The following is a 22,423-nucleotide window of genomic DNA, read 5'->3' as shown; positions in this document are numbered from 1 at the left end:
GCAATATTTTCTTTACCTGTCCCGTGAACCTATACTAAACTATCACCAATAAAGCTTAACCAGACCAATGGACCAGAGTGTTAGCAGTGAGCTGCCCGTAATGAGGGCAAATCCGAAAAAAAGAAAGGTTATCGCTCAGGTTAAAAGGACATCTTCAAATGAGTTTCTAATTTGCTGTCTGTCTATATTGTCATCGTTTCACAGGTTACTATATCAGTGGATGGTATACTGACCACCACAGGATACACTCAGGAGGATTACACTATGCTGGGCTCAGATGATTTCTTCTATGTGGGGGGAAGCCCAAGCACCGCCGACCTGCCTGGATCTCCCGTCAGCAATAATTTCATGGGTTGCCTGAAAGAGGTGGGTCCTATAAGATGTGCATAATTGTGAGTGCACGCAGGAACACACACATGCACACTGTATAATTGGCATCACGAAAAAGCCTTTCTGAGGTTATTGCCCTTTAATTTGATTCAGAGACCCTAAAAAGTTTTTGAACACATAAGTAATGCTTACAAATGTTTGCATTAGATAAGAAAATATCAAAATTGGCATCTGCATGCAAATTATGCTTTAGCAGAACTGACCTCACTTTTAAGCAACTGGTCTCAGTGTGGTTTTTGTGAATGTCAGTTTTTGTCAAGTTCAAAAAGATGCCCTAACAGTGTAACCACAGGTAGTTCAACATATTAAAGTGGTCATATAATGCTATTTTAAAAGTTCATTATTTTTGTTATCAGGTGTAATAGAATAGAATATTATGGTGCTCTGATTGGCCATCTGACCCAGTGCATTGTGATTAGCCTAAAACCTCAAGCGTGTGTCAGATATGTTACCCTTTCCATAAAACACAAGCTTCAGCTTCCAAAGCTTCTAAAGCAATTGTAAACACAGGTAATAATGTCGTCAGTATTAACGTATCAGTTTGAGCCATAGTCAGATTCTGAAAGACATCTCTTATCTTCCAGATGCTGTATATGTTATTGTGGTTTGTCTTCTTCACTGTTACAACTTTGTATCATGAAGTGGCAACTGTAAAATACAGTTTAAAAACATACTGAAGTGCATATTTCTAATTTATTTAGGCGTTTATAGCTGGTGTTGTACTCTCCCAGGATCAGGAAGCTGTCCTCCATAAAATGTGCTGTACACAAGCTAACTTTTAGGTTTAACTGCTCAGGAACAATGTTATAAATTAATCTTAAAGGTGCAGTATACGATTTTTCACCTTTTAATTTATTTATATAGCGCTTATTACAATACAGCTCTAAACTGAGCTGGATGATGACATCACTGTTCTCTTACAAGAGGTTCTCTATCACCCTCAGAATGTAATGCTGTGCGAAACCTAGGTGTCATTTTTGATAGATCTATGTGTTTTAACAGTCATGTTAAATCTGTGGTTCGTTCCTGTTTTTTCCATCTCAGGAATATCGCTAAAATCAGATCTGTAGTTTCTAATAATGAGATGGAGATGCTTGTTCATGCTTTTATTTCGTCTCGTCTTGACTACTGCAATGTACTGTACACTTGTTTAAACAATTCCTCCATGGACAAATTGCAAGTAGTTCAGAATGCTGCTGCTAGACTTTTAACAAAGACCAAAAGAAGATCTCACATTAAACCTATACTCAAGGCTCTTCACTGGCTTCCAGTTAGTTTTAGAGTGCAATTTAAAATTTTAACCATTACTTTTAGAGCCTTGCATAATCAAGATCCGGCGTATATCCAGGATATGCTTCATGCCTACACTTCAGGCCGTTCTTTGAGGTCTTCGGGTCAAGATCTTTTAACTGTTCCTAGAACACGTTTAAAAACGAGAGGTGACCGCACATTTTGCGTGGTGGCTCCAAGGCTCTGGAACGCTCTTCCATTAGACTTGAGAGCTTCGGACTCTGTAGAAATTTTAAAAAGCACCTAAAGACACATCTTTTTAGACAAGCTTTTAACTAGTTTTATGTTTTCTTTTTTATTGTGGCACATATACTGTATATGTGTAATTTTGTATTGTATGTGCATTTATGTTATGTGTATATTTTTTAACTCTGTGAAGCACTTTGTGACTCCATTGTCTGTGAAAAGTGCTATAGAAATAAAGCTTACTTACTTACTCTCATACTGCGTAATAGCTTACGCTAGGGGGAAAAACTCTTTTCCACGAGATATTGAAGCCAAAAATTATCCTTAATTTTGTAATATTGTAAAAACGCGTTGCGGCAGCATGCAGACATGGGCGAGACGGCTCGCGCGCTCATTGGCTGCTCTGCGGCAACTGCACCAGCCTATCGAGAGAGACCCCTCATGACGTCAGATCCACTGCGTCATGTCCTGCCGAAACGGGCAGGGCCTTGGGCTATAAATGTAGCCTTGGGAGGCTGGTCTAGCTGATTTTTTCATCTCTTCAAGCGAAGCTCACGCATCGCTGGATCCCGAGAGGAAGAAGCCGCGCCGTCTGATAAGCCTTCTGCAGGACGAGCCTTTGTACCTGAAGCCGCTGGTCGGCAACTCGCTGCCTTCAGTCGCCGTTCCTGCTCACGCTTTCCGGCGTCTATATCCTTTTCTCTGCTGTGTGTGCATGTGTTTCCTGCCTGGGTGAGGATCATGCAGCTCTCGCGCTCGCTGACGGCGGCTGCCCTCTTTGCGAGCTAATGCCCATGGTGACTCTGCTGGACTCGCCTGGCATTTTTCGCCGAGACTGCACCTTCGCCCGCTGCGTTGCCGCGCCGTAAAGAGCGCCGCCTTCAGCGGGTCCCGGAACCGCCTCCAACCCGCGAAAGCTCGCCGGTGCGCCCACCAGCTTCGCCACCTGCTTCACCCGAGTCTCTCACTGCCGGCCAGCGGCCGCTGTCTGTCGCCGCTCTCGCCTTAGGAGACTACGAGGAAGCCGTGTGTGTGGAGGATGACAGTTGCTCTCTCCTAGCGTCGGGCAGTGAGGACTGGTCGAGCTCTGCGGATATCGCACCTTCTTCTCACCGGCCCTCTGGGAAAAGAGCCAACATTGAGGCAGAGCTCATGCGTCTACTTGAGCAGGCCGCCGCTACACATTCTGGACGAACCAAGCCTGGTTCCCAGTTCTGATGCAGCTGATGAGTACCGCCCCATGGCCGATACCAGTGAGGAGGGTATCTCGCAGGCCAACGGCTCGATCTGGCATCCTCGCCCGGAGCATTGGTCCCTACATGCGTGGGCCATCAATGGGTACCCGTTAACCTCCCAGCGGGAGTATTAAACACGATCATGCAGGCTAGAGCCCCGTCTACTAGGCGGCTCTATTCCTCGAAATGGTCTGTGTTCTCTAGCTGGGTGTACAGCTGGGTGTATAGGCTGTACAGCTCGTGACATATCACCCGCAGACTGTGGGGTGTCGGAGGTTCTTTCCTTTCTACAAGAGCTACTGGATAAGGGCAGAGCCCCATCCACACTCAAAGTTTACGTGGCGGCCATAGCAGCGTTCGCTGAACCAACGCTTGGCCAGTCACTGGGAAGGAACGATCTGGTCATTCGCTTCCTTAGAGGAGCTAAGAGGCTGAATCCTCCCAGACTTCCCTCAGTTCCCATTTGGGACCTTTCCACAGTTCTGGAAGCCATGAAAGGCGCCCCATTCGAGCCAATTCAGTCAATAGACCTAAAAAACGTATCTTTCAAGACAGTGTTTCTTCTGGCTCTCGCTTCAGTAAAGCGCATAGGGGACTTGCAAGCGCTCTCAGTGAGCATGCATGGAGTTTGGGCCTAATGACTCGAGAGTCACACTCAAACCAAGGCACGGATATGTTCCTAAATCCCTCAACACACCGTTTAGGGCACAGGTGATTTCCCTGTTGGCCCTGCCGGTCTCTGAGGAGGAAGGGGACGCGGGCTTCCTTTGCCCGGTCAGGGCGTTAAGAGCCTATGTGTCTCGCTCATCTGTTTTTAGGCAGACGGAGCAGCTCTTTGTTTTGCTCAGCGGACGTTCTAAGGGACTAGCTGCGTCAAAACAGAGTCTATCCAGGTGGATAGTTGATGCTATAACACTAGCTTACACATCTAAGGGCCTGCAGTGCCCGTTAGGTGTCAAAGCACACTCCACGAGAGGCATGGCCTCGTCGTGGGCTTGGTCTAGTGGGATTGCCTTACAAGATATCTGTATGGTGGCAGGCTGGGCCTCCCCGTCTACATTTATAAGGTTTTACAACCTAGAGGTTCCCGCTCTGCAGGCTAAGCTGCTCTCGGTTTAATAATTCAGTATTGTCTGCCCGATTCTATTGGCTCAGGATGCTGAAACTGCTAGAGCATCGATCACTGATCGACTATATATCTCTGTGGGCAGTATGTAAGTCCCCTAATACTTATCAGTCCAGGCCGAGTTCGCCCTGGCTGAGTGGAACACTTGATACAATCTGCTCTTAATAGAGCACTATATTCTACAGGAATGATGCTATTCTAGCCCCTTTTCCCAGATTCTCTGTGAGTCCCTTATGATTATGCACTCTATGAGCCCCAGGCACCTGCCCTTGGTGTTCCCCTAGCGTAAGCTATTACGCAGTATGAGAGAACCTCTCGTAAGAGAACGTACTCGGTTACTAACGTAACCTCGGTTCTCTCTAGAGAGGGAACGAGTACTGCGTATCTTGCCGTGCATGCATCACTCTCTGGTTCGCTTCGGCGATGAAAAACCAGCTAGACCAGCCTCTCGAGGCTATATTTATAGCCCAAGGCCCCACCCGTTTCGGCGGGACATGACGCAGTGGGCGCAAAGCGCCCTCAATGGATCTGACGTCATGAGGGGTCTCTCTCGATAGGCTGGTGCAGCAGCCAATGAGCGCGCGAGCCGTCTCGCCCATGTCTGCATGCTGCCGCAACGCTTTTTACAATATTACAAAATTAAGGATAATTTTTGGCTTCAATATCTCGTGGAAAATAGTTTTTCCCCTAGCGTAAGCTATTACGCAGTACTCGTTCCCTCTCTAGAGAGAACCGATGTTACGTTAGTAACGAGTACGTTTTCTCCAGAGCTGCTGTAAAAATAAATTAACTAAATTACTAACTTTTTTACAACAATAATGAACCATCACTGAACTTACTTAAGCTGGACTATGGCACTATTTTCTTCTAGATCTGCTGTAGTCAAGTCACATTTATTTATATAGCGCTTTTTACAATACAGATTGTTTCAAAGCAGCTTTACAGAGATAACAGGAAAATAATGCAACAACTTTTGTTTCCAGAAGAAAATAGCATCACAGTCCAGCTTAAGTAAGTTCAGTGATGTCTCATTTTTGTTGTAAAAAAGTTATTCATTTAGTTCATTTATATATATACCCGCTCTGGAGTAAACCGTGATGTAATCTAATTCTAACTCAGTTCAGTTCTCATATAATGGTGTCAATGCAGGCAGATCAATATTATTGTTGAATATTAAAATACAGTAAATGTTAAATTGAATGTCCCCAACTAAGCATGCCAAAAGCCAATGGCAACAAAGGTGAAAAAAGGCGACAGTGGCAAGGAACCAAAACTCCATCAGGTGGCAGAATGAAGAAAAAAAAACATGGGAAAACCCAGGCTCAGTCGGGGGGGCCAGTTCTCCTCTGGCCAACGAACAAACAGTTTATGAATATGATTCAGGCAGCATTGTAGGTCAGAAGTCAGATTGGATCGGAACAATCAGAATATTATCCAGTTCCATCTGGATTAAGATCGGAGTCATCCTGTCGGTTTGGAGACGGGTTTGTTGAGGATCAGTGCTGATGGCTGTCGTGTCGATGAGAACTTCATAGGGGAGAGTCTAGTTGACACTATTTCTGCTGCCTGACACTTCAGCCGAAACATACTTTGTTGGGGGATTTTTCAAAATCATTGTTGAACACTGTTGATATTTGAAATCAACCCCCCAAAAAATTCACTTTTCGATGCACTTTCATCAGCGTTTCTCAGAAAACGCTTACTACACCTTTAACCACAGTCTCCTAATTTCATCCAATTTTGAAGGCCAAACAAATGGGTTTTGCTTTTACATCCACACACACAGCTTCACCACAACATGGCAACAACACTACAATTTACTGAAGCCTCACCTTCTTTCTTTGCGTATGCCTTTGGGCGGGCACTAGGCTAATATTACTAGCACGTGGCATAGACGTCTCAGGAAGTAATATCTGAACTTCAGTCAAGGTGTTTTCAGCAGGAGCAGTGTTCTTTGTTAGACTGAATAGATCCCTCTGTGGGAGACTATGAACTTTGTAACTGTGCAGATCTTATACATGCACAAACAGATGCATTTCACACTAAAGAGAAATGTTAAAAAGCACCATATGACCCCTTAAACAATGAACATGTTTCACTAACATTTAAGAACAAGAAAGTGTACAGATACACAAAGCTGTAATGTTTATGAATGAAAATAAGCCTATTTTGCCTATTGAACACTAGTGATTTTCAATATAACTGTGATGGAGTGAAGACGGACACAGTGGGTTCTGTAACAGAGTCAAGCGATCTATTCTATATAAAAACTGAATATGAAAATTATATAGGAAGTTTTTAAATGTTTTTAACCTTTTTCAACTGCTAAATTGGCATGTGATCGTAAGAATGGTGCTCGGTGATGCTCAAACTGTGAGATACAATGCAGCAGGCCACAACTATAGCTGTCTTACACATGTGTACATTGATCAAAATGAACAAATATCACAGATGGAATACAAGAACACTGGAATACACAAGAAAGGCTGGAATACACTACATGACAAGGAGATGCATGACAAATGAAAACAAACAGTAGTTAATGCAGTGTCTCCTTGTTAGCTGCGAAAAAATAAGACACATTTGGATGCACCCTTGGGTCAGTAGATGCAGTGAGTAAGGTCTGTACAGAATACAACTGGAGGTTATTGGCATTAAAGGGAACCTATTATGACTCTTTTCACAAGATGTAAAATAAGTCTCTGATGTCCCCAGAGCATGTATGTGAAGTTTTAGCTCAAAATACCCAACAGATCATTTTTTACAGCATGTTTAAATTGTCATTTTTGTGGGGCTCAGAAAAACACGCTGTTTTAGTGTGTATCCCTTTAAATGCAAATTAACTGCTTCTGCCGGCCCAGGGGGCAGAGCCTCACGAGCTCGGGCTCAGAAGAACCAGAAGGACAATCTCAACAGAAACTCTCAGTTGCGGTGTTCATTTCGACTCGGAGTCGGACAATAATGCCCACAGAGCCAGAGAATATATACTGTATAGAGATAGAACAGGTATAGTTTAGTTTAATTATGGTTATAATTTATTTGTCATCTGCTTTTATCCACTATTAATACAAGCCTGGTGTAGCAAACCCTGTCCGATTTATGACCAAAATATACTGATGAGTTCAGTGAAGTTTATTGTACATCACACAAAAGATGAGCGTTAGTTTTACTCCAGAGAATCACAGTAAGAGCTGAATAAACACAGTATAAGAAGTGAGCATTAAAGTCTTATCCATAAACTCTCTCTCTCTCCCTTTCATTATCATCAACATACACAGCGAAGTACACAAAACACTCGTTACAACTAACAGTAAACAAATATATACACACCTTTTCAGTGGATGCTAAATAAACTGGTAAACCTTATATCCATAAAACGACTCGATGAGCTGTCATAAAGAGCGCGCTCTCACTTTCATTTCTGCCGTGGTCAGTAACGTTGGTCCTGTCGCTCCGGAGACTGTGAGCTGGATCTCAAACAGTACTGATCCATCCTCGAGTAACAACGGGAGTAAATGAAGACTGATATGTTCATTCTTACATCCAACAACAACACACCACAATTGCTTAGGAGACATTCTTGTCTACAGCTGCTCAAGCGTCGAACAATGGCGGACTCTGTGTCCAGCTCACTCAGGGCGGGTCTATGCTCAAACTGAAGTGTCAATCAACCGTCGTGGGCGGGGCTTGTGCAATTCTAGGTCACATTGCACCGAATCTGAGAACAGCTCATTCTGAGACAGTGCTTATGATTTATTGAGATTGTAAAAAAAACACTGAGTGGATTTTTATCATTCTAGGGTGGATTTGCTCACACACTGCCAACACACATTTATGTTCAAACACCATGTAAAAGTGAATTTTGCATAATAGGTGCCCTTTAAGTTAACTAGAAGCAAAACATTCAGAGACTGTTCCCATCATACACTACGCAGTTTTCTGTGAAATCTTTCAACTCTGACTGCTCAAACTCTGCAGACTGGCTCTGACTTTCGGCATATAGCGCCAAGTTGTCCAAGACTGCATATGGGTTAAGGGTAAAAATCTGGGTAAAGATCATGTAATGTATTACAGCCTTAATAGGTCAACAGACTCACAAACTTCACATAAAAATGTATTTCTTTCAACTGCAGGCAGGTTATTAAAACAAACTCATAACATTATTTAATGCAGTTTTAATTATTCAGTGTAAATTATTTAATTTGATTGGTGACAGCCTTATAGTTGTAATCTACACACCAAACAGGACAAAATCTAAGAGAATGTACAACCACATAACTCATAGCACTTAATGCAGGACCGGGAACAAGCTGAGACATATATATATATATATATATATATATATATATTCCAATTGATCTACTACATAGACTGATTCTCATTAGTTTGGATGTGCATGCTTTATGCCATTGTTTGATGCTGTATATAGACTCATGTTCTGTATGTACTGTGGTGTCTTTTTTTTTTTGCAATTGCCAGTGGCTGTTTTAATTTACTGACTTTCACCGTTGGCTCCCATCATTAGATGTAATTATGAAACAGAGACTGTAGAACCGACTGTAGTCATCAGGGCCAAATAGCTGTTTCATGCAGTAAACACCCTCCCTTTTCTAAAGGGTCATTCATGGCTGCGTTCATGGAGTTTTCCACCTCCAGAGGTAGATTCCATTAGGAGCCAGCACATACAAATGCACACACATATGCAGAGACACACACAAACAGACACTCACAGCTCACAGTACCCGACACACACGGGTGGTCTATAATAACCATCATAATGAAAGGTCACCTTGTCTCTGCTGTTTAATCTGCCACTGGTTTCTCCTCTGCTCTCTCTCTCTCTCTCTCTCTCTCTCTCTCTCTCTCTCTCTTATCCCCAGTCCAGTTATTAATATCAGTTGCGTAGCTGTGGATGCCCGTGTGCCTGTCCCTGCCACATTCTGAGACACAGTCTGTGCCAACAGTGATGAAAGACTTGCAGAGTTAGAATTACCCAAGGAGTACTAAAAAGGGCAGGCACTTTATTTCAGTTAAAGCTAGGGCGAGTGTAGCAAAGCGTTCTCTGAGATAGAGATTGTCCCTCATTTACACACTCCATTTTATGACAACGTTGATGAAGGGTCTAAAACTTTTTGGCTGAATGTCAAATGTACCACGAAACATTCTGTGATTTTCTGCAAGACCCGTAATACAGAAACATCCCAGCTATAGTATTGTATCTTATTTGTTTAGTAACAATGTTTAGTAACCATTTCTGTTAGGATCTTAATAGGATCATACATTACTGGCCACTTTATTAGGTAAAACGTCTCGGTTACGTATGTAACCCTCGTTCCCTGAGTAGGGAACGGAGACGTTACGTCGGATGACAACGAATGGGGTTTCGCTTAGAAATCCTATCATCTTCGAGTATATAAAATGAGCCAATGGCAATGAAATGCCATGGGTCTGCGGAATTTGCATAGCGTAACTCCGCCCCACCCTGGGGGTATATAAGGAAGTGCGCTGGCAACATGCAGATATGTCTTCGCTGAGGAGCCGAGACTGAACTCAGGCGTTCCAGCGGTACAGCGGAAGTGGCAGGGAGACGTAACGTCTCCGTTCCCTACTCAGGGAACGAGGGTTACATACGTAACCGAGACGTTCCCTTTCGTTGTCCCTCCGAGTTACGTCAGATGACGACGAATGGGGTTCCCAGTGTAATCACGCCACCTCTCGACTGTCTTCCAGTGCCCTGCGTAAGTCTGAGCTCCCTGTCGTGAGACTAGCACAGACGAAGGAGTCCTACTTAACACAGGAATACCAAGGTACACTGGGAAGCATATCCAGTGGAAATATGCAATCATGCCCAACCCGAAGGGGGGGACTTGGAATACACATATGACCCCGAAGGGCTGCATACGGAATAATACTGGGGTGTCCAGCCGCAGGTGGAATATTTCAACCCCAGGGGTGGCAAGGTGGCTTGCCAAGGGAAAGACACATGCTCAAAGAGGCTTACAGTGGAATACACATGTGGGGGTCGCCCGGAGGGGAACCATGCACATGGAGGCACCTAGCCAAGCGCGAAAGCTGCCGGTGGCATAACTCTGGCGTTGACGTCGTCAGTGCTGGAGGAAACTCAGGGCTTATCAGGCTCACCTGAGGAAAATATCGCACGTATCCCGTCCGTGGAGAAGAATGGCGAGCAAGCGAAGACACCTGAGCAGAATCTCTTACCGGCTAGTTGAAGCGAGTACATGAGAAGAAACTGGCTCCACTCGGAGATTATAAAATCTCGCGAATGCGTTAGGTGTCGCCCAGCCTGCAGCTCTGCAGATGTCTGTTAGCGAGGCGCCATGCGCTAGAGCCCAAGAGGATGCCACACTCCGGGTGGAGTGGGCCGTCACACCAAGGGGGCATGGTCGACCTTGCTGCTGGTATGCCAAAGCAATGGCGTCCACTATCCAGTGAGACAACCTTTGCTTGGAGAGAGCCTTTCCCATTGGCTTCCCACCATGACAGACAAAGAGCTGGTCTGAGGTCCTGAAACACTGCGTTCTGTCTACGTAAGCACGGAGTGCGCGTACTGGACAGAGCAGTGCCAAGGCTGCGTCTGCCTCCTCCAAAGGCAGCGCTTGCAGGTTCACCACCTGGTCTCGAAAGGGTGTGGTGGGAACCTTGGGCACATATCCGGGCCGGGGTCTCAGGATCACGTGAGAGTTAGCCGGTCCGAATTCCAGGCACGCTTCGTCAACCGAAAATGCCTGCAGGTCCCCTACCCTCTTAATGGAGGCCAATGCAACCAGGAGCGCTGTCTTCATTGACAGGAACTTAAGCTCCACTGATTGCAGAGGCTCAAAGGGAGCACTCTGCAGGGCAGTTAAAACCACTGAGAGGTCCCAAGAGGGTACGAGGGGAGGACGAGGAGGATTCAGTCTCCTGGCTCCCCTCAGGAACCTGACGATCAGGTCATGCTTTCCTAAGGACTTACCATCAACTGCGTCGTGATGTGCGGCAATGGCGGCAACATACACTTTCAGGGTGGAGGGAGACAGCCTTCGCTCCAACCCTTCTTGCAGGAAGGAAAGCACGACACTGATGGGGCATATCGTGGGTTCTAGATTTTTAGAAGAACACCAGTTGACGAAGAGGTTTCACTTCAACGCATAGGCATATCTCGTGGACAATGCTCTAGCGGAAGTGATGGTAGCCACCACTGCTGGTGGTAGGGTACTCAAACCTGCCTCATCCTATCCAGGAGCTACACGTGGAGGTTCCAAAGATCGGGACGAGGGTGCCATAAGGTGCCCCGTCCCTGAGAAAGCAGGTCCTTCCTCAGAGGAATTGGCCAGGGAGGTGCTGTCGCGAGGAGTACTAGCTCTGAGAACCAGGTGCGGTTGGGCCAATACGGGGCAACCAAAATTACCTGCTCCTCGTCCTCCCTGATCTTGCGCAAGGTCTGCGCAAGAAGGCTCACTGGGGGAAACGCATACTTGCGGAGGCCCCGCGGCCAGCTGTGCGCCAGTGCATCCGTGCCGAGCGTGCCCTCGGTCAGGGAATAATACAGGTCGCAGTGGGACGAGTCGTGGGAGGCAAACAGGTCTACCTGTGCGTCCCCGAACTGATCCCAAATCAGCTGAACCGTCTGGGGATGGAGTCGCCAATCTCCAGCGAGAGGCCGAAGCCGAGACAGCTCGTCGGCCGCCTGGTTCAGGTCTCCCGGGATATAAATGGCACGAAGCGACCTCAGATGCTTCTGACTCCATATGAGGAGGTGGCGGGCGAGTTGTGACATACGGCGGGAACGCAGACCACCTTGACGGTTGATGTACGCTACAGTCGCGGTATTGTCCGATCGGACCAGTACGTGTTGACCCCTGAGCAACGCATGGAAGCGGTGCAGGGCAAGACGTACAGCCAACAACTCGAGGCAATTGACATGCCAAAGACGCTGGGGTCCTGTCCAGGAGCCCGCGGCCGCATGTCCATTGCACATGGCACCCCAGCCCGTGATGGAGGCATCTGTTGACACAACAACATGCCTGGACACTCGTTCCAAGGGCACTCCGGCCCGAAGAAAACTGAGGTTCGACCACGGGGTGAAGGTCTAACGGCAGGTCGGAGTCACTGGAACTCGGAGCGTGCCGTGGTGCCATGCCCACTTCGGGACTCGATCGCGAAGCCAAAGCTGAAGTGGTCTCATATGAAGCAACCCGAGCGGCGTGACAGCCGCTGCAGATGCCATATGCCCCAGGAGCCTCTGAAATAGTTTCAGTGGGACCACACTCTTGCCCTCGAACTGACGAAGGCAAGTCAGCAGTGATTGCGCGCACTCGCTCGTAAGCTGCGCGCACATGGCGACCGAGTCGATCTCCATACCGAGAAAAGAGATCCTCTGCACCGGGCAGAGTTTGCTCTTCTCACAGTTGACCCGAAGGCCCAGACGAGCTTGGTGCCGGAGCACAAGGTCCCTGTGTTCGCAAACCTGGTCTCGAGAGTAAGCTAGGATCAGCCAGTCGTCGAGATAGTTCAGGATGCGAACCCCGTGTTCCCGAAGGGGAACAAGGGCTGCCTCGACGACCTTCGTAAAGACGCGAGGAGACAGGGCTAGCCCGAAAGGGAGAACCGCGTACTGGTATGCCTGCCCCTCGAAAGCAAACCGTAGAAACGGTCTGTGTCGAGGAAGAATGGAGACATGAAAGTAGGCGTCCTTCAGGTTGATCGCTGCAAACCAATCCTGTGGCCGTATGCACTCGAAAATGCGCTTGGCCGTGAGCATCTTGAACGGCATCCCGTGAAGGGAGCGGTTCAAGACGCGCAAGTCGAGGATTGGCCCTAACCCACCGGATTTCTTCGGTACAATGAAGTAAGGGCTGTAAAAGCCGGACCTCATTTCGGCTGGAGGGACAGTCTCGATCGCACCCTTCGCCAGTAAGGTAGCGACCTCCGCTCTCATAACCGGGGCATTGCCACCGACCATAGTGAAGCGGACTCCCCTGAAGCGGGGAGGAGACCGCGCGAACTGAATCGCGTAGCCGAGCCTGATGGTCCTCGCGACCCAGCGGGACAGCCTGGGAAGCTCTAACCAGGCTTCCAGGAACTGTACCAGCGGGTTCATATGGACCACAGACGTACCCTCGGTGGTGCAGTGAGGCGGAATGACCGGCCCAGGCATGGGTGGCATAGCGGCCCGTTGCGGGGGCACGGTCATTAGCCGCGTCCTGCCAGAGGAGGCCAGGGGAGGACCAGCGTCCCACTGGGGCGTGCTCTGGCAGGGAACTGGCGACAGAGGGGGAAGAGAGTGGCGAGGCTCGTGAGCGGCGCGCACTGTCATCCGGACACTCTGTGTGCTCAGAGATGGGGGAGTGAGTTCTTTCTTTGACCACAAAAGGGTGCTGCCCGTCGTGGGACGAGCAGCGGGGTGGGGAAAACCAAGGATTCTCCCCCAGCCCTCCACCGGGGGAAGGAGCGGCCCTGCTACCGGCTCCTGGGAAGAACTCAACGCCATCTCTGAGCAGCCCGTCTCAGGAGCGCCGCTTGGCCTGGCATTTAGCGGGGCACGGGGCGGGAGAGGGCTGAGCAGACTGAGGCACCTGTGCCGATGGCTGGGTGGAGGCAGCAGCTGGCCGTCGGGGCAGGACATGTCTGAGAGCCTCAGTCTGCTTCTGGGCGGTCGAGAACTGCTGGGCAAAGTCCTCAACCGCTCCGCCGAAGAGGCCAGCCTGGGATATGGGAGTGTCGAGGAACCGGGTCCGCTCGGCCTCACGCATATCGGCCAGGTTGAGCCACAGATGTCTCTCCTGGACCACGCAAGTGGACATCACCTGACCCAGGGAGCGTGCGGTCACCTTCGTCGCTCGGAGAGCAAGGTCGGTGGCGGCACGCAGCTCATCAAAGAGCGCTGGGTCAGTCCTCCCCTCGTGCATGTCACGCAACATCTGGGCCTGGTAGACCTGGAGTGTCGCCATGGCATGCAGTGAGGAGGCCGCCAGCCCCGCAGCTCTATAGGCCTTCGCCACAAGCGTGGAAGAGAACCTACAGGCTTTGGAGGGGTGCTTTGGGTCACCACGGGAAGAAGCACTCTGAGGACACAGCTGCATCGCAACAGAGCGTTCAACCTGGGGAACCCCAGTGTACCCTTTGGCGGCCGCCTGATCGAGAGGAGGCAGGGCGGAGGAGGTCGCCGAGCGATCACGAGAAGACAATGGTGCCTTCCAGGACCTCGTGACCTCCTCATGCACGTCCGGGAAGAAAGACATTGGGGACACGCGCTGACGAGGATCAGCGGCGGCACCCAAAAACCAATCGTCCAGCCGCGAGCGCACCGGACCAGGTGGCGGGGACCACTCAAGCCCAATGGCCGCGGCTGCCCGGGAAAGCATGGCAGTCATCTCGGGATCAGACTCGGGCAATGCTGGCACACCCGAAGGTGGCAGCACAGCCGAATCCTCACTTCCCAAGGACTCTTGCCCACCCTGTGATGCAGTGATCGACATTGAATCTTCCTCTGGAGCGCCAAATGAGATCCGCGGCAAGTCAGAGGACTGTACTGTGGGCTCATTTGAACCACTCGCGGGTTGCACGGCACTAGAGGACGGTGTGGAGCGTGGAATAGTCGGCGCTTTGTCCCACACCGTAATCCTCAGGTCACCCTGGCCGCCAGCCGAAGTACTAGCTCTCGCGGAGCCCGTAGATCGGGGTGCGGATGAGGGGACTCTACCATGAAGGTCATTGAGTCTCGACCGTAACCGTGCGATGGGCATGTTCCCGCAATGGGAACATGACTCATCCACAAACGCTGCCTTAGCGTGCTCTAAGCCCAGACACACAAGACAGCGATTGTGCCCATCAGAGTCAGAAATAAATAGACCGCAACCAGAAGTGCACGGGCGAGGCATCTTTAAAAAGACGTGCCGCGTGCAAGCTCTTTTAGAAAGGAGATTTCTCCACAAATGCTGAAACGACCAGGGAGAGAACACACAAACACTGGCAAATCACTGCACAGATAAGCAGGGAATGTGCACTCGCTGGAACTCGCTGTCACACCAACACTTGGAGAGAGGCTCGTCTCGAAGAGAAATGAAGAGATGAATCTCAGGATTGGCTGTGGAGTGAAGTACATCAACTTGGCTCTGAAGCGGAAACATATCTGCATGTTGCCAGCGCACTTCCTTATATACCCCCAGGGTGGGGCGGAGTTACGCTATGCAAATTCCGCAGACCCATGGCATTTCATTGCCATTGGCTCGTTTTATATACTCGAAGATGATAGGATTTCTAAGCGAAACCCCATTCATCGTCATCCGATGTAACTCGGAGTGACAACGAAAGGGAACTTGCTGTTACTGGCTGGCTTGGACCCCATTTTGCCTTCAGAACTGCTATAATTCTTCATGGCATAGATTCAACAAGGTACTGGAAACATTCCTCAGAGATTTTGTTCCATATTGACATAATAGCATCACACAGCTGCAGCAGATATGTTGGCTGCACATCTATGATGTGAATGTCCCGTCCTTTACATCCCAAAGCAGCTCTATTTGATTGAGATCTGGTGACTGTGGAGGTCATATGAACTCACTATCATGTTCAAAAACCAGTTTAAGAGTATTCGAGCTTTGTGACATGGAGTAGACATCAGAAGATGGTACACTGTGGTAATAAAGGAATGGAAATGGTCAGCAACAATACTCAGGTAGACTGTGGCGTTTAAACGATGATCAGTTGGTGCTAAGAGACACAAAGTGTGGCAAGCCTGAACCGCTGATAGAAGGCACGATGTATCCATGCGTTCATGCTGTTTACGTCGAACTCTGACCTGATGATCTGAATGTCACAGCAGAAATCGAGACTCATCAGACCAGGCAACGTTATTTCAATCTTTTATTGTCCAGTTTTGGGCAGCCCGTGTGACTTGTAGCCTCAGGTTCCTGTTCTTATCTGACAGGAGTGTCACCGATGTGTGTCTTCTGCTGTTGTAGCTCTTCTGCTTCAATGTGCTGTGCGTTAAGAGATGCTGGCAGAGGAAAAAAAAATATTGCTCAGTGGTTGCTTTTCCGAAGCTAAGGAGAGTTAGTTGTGATTCTCAGATATCTCTTATTTTAGTATCAACAGCATTTCAGATGTTTCTCCTAAAATTCCTTAGGATAAATAAAAGTATACACAAATGAGACATGATAGATATTTGAGGGAAAAAGAGTCAAAACTGAGAATGTGGTAGAAGAAACAGAACATTTGTTTTATTCTCTTGCTGCAATCTCTTTCAAGTCTCCATTAAACAAAATATTTTATTGCTCAGAGGTTGCTCTTTTAAGCTTAGGAGACTTCAGTGTAATTCTCAAATATCTCTCATTTTAGTATCAACAGTGTCTCAGATATTTCTCCTAAAATTCCTTAGGTGAAATAAAAGTATACACTTTATTACTATTTTTATGCCAATGGGGTTTTTCACCTTTAATGGACAGGAAAGTAGGAGGAGTGACAGTAAACAATGGGAAAACAATCCTGCTGTCTGAGGTGCAGTTGTGTCTCGATGCAGATATGCTTGAACTCCTGCTGTCTGAGGCGCAGTTGTGTCTCAATGCAGATGTGCTTGAACTCCTGTTGTCTGAGGTGCAGTTGTGTCTCAATGCAGATGTGCTGCTCACAAGGCTATGGCTCTGACAGAGTTTTTCTAAGCTCAGGATAATATGGTGATTCTCTTATATTTAGGGGCCAAGCACCAAAGGTGCGGAGGCACCTATTGTGTTTGTTCCGGTTCTTATTATTCTTCTTCTTCTGACTGGGCGTCTATGGCAGCCCATAGAACCGATTGCGGGAAAGTTGATTCGGTTTGACAGTCCCAACATTAAATACACCAATTTTGGTGTTTCTAAGTCATTCCCTCTAGCGCCACCACCTGTCCAAAATTTCACTTGTATTTTGCTAATAACTTTTGAATCATAAGGCCAATCAACAAAATTCTTTTTTCCTCTGATTCTTGAGCTCATTCCAATTCGATTGCACCCTATGACTTCATTTTACGTCATAAAAATATGGCCGCCATTTTGAATATTTCGACAAACCTACTTTTTCTGATTTGCACGAAAATTGAACCAGATCATCTTCAGGCAGTGCTGACAAAAAGTTATGGAATTCAAATTGATTCGTCAAACTGTTTTTGATAAACGTTCGAACAAATTTTACGTAGCGCTTGCAAAAACAGTCGTAAGGCTGTATCTCCGCAACGCTTTATCGGATTCAGACCCAACTTGGTACATGTTATCACAAGCATGACCTGAGGCAACGTGCTGCGTTTCGGCGCAGCGCCACCTACTGGTCCAGAGATATGAAAAATGGCTATTTTTGCTTATAACTTCTGAACAGTTTGTTCAAAAATCATAAAATTGGTCTCGTTAGATTCAGGGCAACATGCCGAGTCGACTGATATCCAATTTTACCATGTCGGCCATTTTTACTATCGGCCATTTTGAATTTTGTGCTAAAATGCTGTATTTTAAGAACGCATAAACGGATTGTTACGAAACTTGGCATGGGTCATCAGCACAATGCCCTGAAGGAGCGTGAGAAGTTTCGAAACAGCGCCACCTAGTGGTGATTTTTTTTTAAATGCTTATAACTTTGGGTGTGATCGACTTATTTTCACGAAACTCATCTCATTAGACTCCTGACTCGTTGCCGAGTCCCACGATACCAAACATGCTAGGTTTCGCCTTACGGTTTGTGTAGCGTTGTGATTTAGCGCTTAAAAAACATTTGGCTATATCTTCGAAACCGCTAGTCCGATCGAGACGAAACCACCGTCAGAAGTTTGAAAACATAGGTCGATAGCTATACACCAATGCCCAAATGCGAAAATATTGATGTTTAGGGGTAGTAAATTCCAATCAAAGTCATGTGTCAGTCATTTTTTACGTGTTTTTTTCATATAAATGTCTATAACTCCGAGGCGAATTGAGATATTTTCACCAAAATCGACACACATATGTATGGGCTGACTCTGAGGACACATAAAAAAAATGGTGCGACTCAGCCTCTTGGTGGCGCTATAATAGAACAAAACATGAAATTCCCATTGACTTCAATACAGTTTTGTGAAATAAAATGCTATACTAAACAAATGCATTGGTGTAATATTGCAAAACTCAGAATGTGCCATCTGCACCATCCCCTGAAGGTACCCAAAATATTTAGAAACTGCGCCACCTAGTGGTCAAAAGTTATAACAAAATGTCCAAAACTGCTAATAACTTTTGAATAAATCTGGCTATTGAAATGCCACTGGTCTTAATAGATTCCTTGGGTCAAACCGAGAACATAGATACCAAGTTTACCTTATTTGGCCTAACTTCCTGTCCGCCATCTTGATTTTCATTCAAAACCTACTTTTTCGAACTCCTCCTAGACCGCTTGTCCGATTTTTATCAAAATCGAATCGTATCATCTCCAGACCGTGCCGACTAAAAGTTCTGGATTTCGTGTCGATTGACGTAACCTTTTTCGTATACCGCAGCAGCAAAGTTGAGGCATGATGCCAAAAGCACTATTCAGGCTTTATCTCTGCAATGCCTTGACATATTGACACCAAACTTTGTATGTCTCATTGTCACTTCACTCTGACCACATCACATCAGTTTTGTGACTGCGCCACCTATTGGTCAAAAGTGATAATCCATTAAATCATATTTTTAATTACTGTTTATGATTTTTCAGCCATTTGGCCTAAAATCCTCTTTAAATGTCTTTAATTGCTGATTGTTGCAGTTGATCTGACACTTTCAGCAATGTTGGCATGTCTTGTCATCTTTTTCTGCTTGGCCCCGGTAATGGCTGCTTGCAGCTATATTTTCTCTTATATTTCTCATTTAGTTTTCAGTTTTGTCTTCAGATGTCTCAAATTATGTTTTAGGAGAAATATGCAATATTTTTTGTATATTCTTAATATTGTAAATACTGAAACTATTTAAATACCATTAAACATTTCAGAATATTAAGGGTTACTATTTTAAATTTATCTTCAATGCCCAGCATATTTTCAAAACACACTAGAAAGGGATTAGATATAAGAGATAAATACTTTATTTTAATCAAAAGTAACACTAGTGTGCCAGTGTTTCATGGTTGTTGCATAACCTTTTTTGTTGTTGTTTGACATTGACAATTTTGTCTTGTACAGCCCATTTTGCATGCATGCATAGGTCATGATTTCCTCTATTAAATCAGTGTGCAACAAAACACTGTCTACACTAAACACTTCAAATATGACAATGCATGTATTGTGTTTGATTGAAATTGTGTGGATGAATGAGATTAAAGCTACCCTGAGTGAATAAAATAAAAATAAAAAATTGTGATCTCTCTCAGATCTCAAATGTTTCTGCTAGACATAAATGAGGTTACATGAACATCAAATGGAGACTTTTGCTTGAGTCTTCTGTAGGGCTGAACGATTAATTGCATTTGCGATAATAATCACGATATGATAAAAACACAGTTTTAACCGCAAAGGCTGTGATTAAACCAGTGGCGGAACTAGAGTTTTATACATGGGGTGGCCAGGGGGTGGTCACTGTTACTTTCGGGGGTACACACACACATACACACACACACACACACACACACACGTTCTTGTACATCTATCTTTATGAGGACATTCATTGACACAATGCAATCTCTAGCCGCTTACCCATCACAATTAAGTGCCTAACCCGAACCCTTACCCTTAACCTACCCTTAACCTAATTATAACCTTATCCCTAAAACCAAGTCTTGACCCTCAAACAGGCCTTTAAGGGGTCTCAGAAAGTGAGGACCGGACAAAATGTCCTCACTTTACTCTCTTTGTCCTCACTCCAATGGTCTAAAACTCAAACTGGTCCTCACAAAGATAGTTGTACAAGTACAGACACACATACACACACACACAGACACACACACACACACACACACACACACACACACACACACACACACACACACACACACACACACAGTAATTAGAGGTATTGGTGTCCTCTCTTGATTAGGGGTGTGAACCGACACTGGTCTCACGGTTCGGTTCGGTTCGATTGCGATTATCATGTCATCGATTCAGTTCAATTCAATATCACGATGCATCGCAATCCACTGCATCCTCAATTTAAAAATTTTCTTCAAAAGTGATGTGTGCGCACGTGTGTGTGCGTGTGCTCGCCTGTTCGGGAAGTCGCAGTGACAGAAACAGTGACATTCCAGTTTAAGTTTCAAGGGAGTAAAGCTTGTTTATGCCATTAAGAAAAGGAAAATCTGTCAAATAAATTTTGTTTTAAAGAAATGTTCATTTAAAAGCAGCGCTCATTAATCAGTGTATTATGTTACCATTAAAGATGCGCGCATCAACCGTCGCCGAATCCGCTGTTGAAGGTGATGATCATCCATTTATAATCACGCGTAACAACACAGAATAATTGTAATTTGACCATCGGGTGCGGATACTTTAATCAGAGAAAATTATTGGGGCGGGTGGATGATTTATTTTTGGCTACGAATTCGGGTGACGTTGGAGCTCATCCGCGCATCTCTAAAGCAGTCAGACTGCCAGTAAACAGCTCGAGGTGAAAACGGCTAACATGGTTTATCAAGTTAGTGGTATTACCTCCTGCATATTCTATTTGTGCATGACATGAGCGCACACAGCGCGTGTCTTCTACAGGCCGTGCTTACCAGGTTGTTCATCAAAGCCGAAATGTGCCCAAATGTAGGCTTTTAAAGTAGTTGGAGCGGTTTTAATTTTCTCGCACTCGCGTCTCACCTCCCTCTGCCATTGTATGCTACCGTGAAAAAGGACATACGCGACAAATGACGTCAGAAAAGCGTCAGTACATTAAAATCGGTTATGGTCTATTACTGAACCAATACCGAATCGTCCTCGTCTGCATCGCGATGCATCGTAGAAACGATTCATTTTGACACCCCTACTCTTGATACATCTATTTATAACACAAGAGCCATTAGTGTATAATCACAATATAAATGGCACAACCATCAACAACAAGAACACACATGAACCAACATTTTAAAGGTCCAAACCTGTACGCAAGTTGGTAACCACACAGTTTTGGTTCCCATCAACATCCATAGTATAGAAAGAAAAAAATACAATGGAAGTCAACGGGAACCCAAAACTATTTGGTTGCCAACATACTTTTTGTTATCTTTTTTATATGAACTATCCTTTTAATTTGACAAAATCATATCAACTTAAATTCCTGAATTCAGTATGTGATTGACTGCCTGTGTCTGGTAGATGCTCCTGAAGTCTGACCACACTGACTCTGACTAGCCTCACGTAGGGAGCTGCTCTGCCAGTGGTGATGCAAGGGCTGGGGTCTGTTTGCACCTGATCTGCCTGTTTGTGCTTCTTTAAAAATAACTCTATCCCTCCCTTTCTTTTCATGTTGAATTGATCCTTTGCAATTTGACAGCCTATGGTTTGTATCATAACTCTACCGCCAGCATAAAAAAAAAAAAAAAAAAAAAAAAAAAAAAAAAAAAGATCAGCCACCGCTAGAGTTTTTGGTCATTTTCACAATCATGGCACCCCAAAATATTTATGTTCAGATATTCATACAACAAAAAATTTGTTGTATGAATATATGGAAATGCAATATATATTAAAAGAAAGAACAGACCATCTGCTTTTAAACAACAAAAAAAAGAAATTTTTCATCAAAGACTAGGCCTACATCCAGATCAGATTCAGAATGTGTCACGATACACACACAGGGAAAAGGTAGATCCAATCGCAATATTTATTGGGTAATCCGTAATTCGTAAATCCTGTCCAGGCAAGGGTCAAAACCATACAGGCAATCCAAAACAAGAACAAAACAAGAAACAAACAAGAAACAAGCAAGAAACAGGCCTCAGGAAGTGTTGTGACATTAAACAAGGACTCCGTGACAAACACTGAAACAACCAGGGTATATATACACAGATACTAATGAGGTGACGGGAAACAGCTGTGTGCAATGATACAATGAGTGACAGAACAGGATGATGGGAAATGTAGTAAGAGTGAATGACACTGTGGGGAAAGAGGACCTCTAGTGGTGACCCAGGGAAACACAAACCAGACACTGTGACATAACCCCCCCTCTACAGACCGGCTACCAGACGCTCCAAGACACAATACACAACAAAACAAGAGTCCAGGAGGGAGTTGGGATGGTGGAGG

General features: G+C 45.9%; 1 protein-coding gene across 1 annotated transcript in view; it reads left to right on the top strand.

Annotated features, from left to right (window-relative positions):
* Window positions 1-264: 264 nt before the first annotated feature.
* nrxn3b (neurexin 3b) overlaps window positions 265-22,423 on the top strand; it is a gene marked incomplete at its 5' end in the record, with an annotated part of 546,227 nt that continues 524,068 nt past the window's right edge. The window contains one exon of the mRNA XM_081377757.1: window positions 265-366. Coding sequence (XP_081233883.1) covers window positions 265-366 — 102 coding nt within the window. The remainder of the gene's footprint in view (window positions 367-22,423) is intronic.

Source organism: Scardinius erythrophthalmus, assembly GCF_964197995.2.
Source record: "Scardinius erythrophthalmus genome assembly, chromosome: 11".
Taxonomy (NCBI): domain Eukaryota; kingdom Metazoa; phylum Chordata; class Actinopteri; order Cypriniformes; family Leuciscidae; genus Scardinius; species Scardinius erythrophthalmus.
The sequence above is the reverse complement of the archived record's forward strand: the minus strand, read 5'-3'. Positions and strand labels throughout refer to the sequence as shown.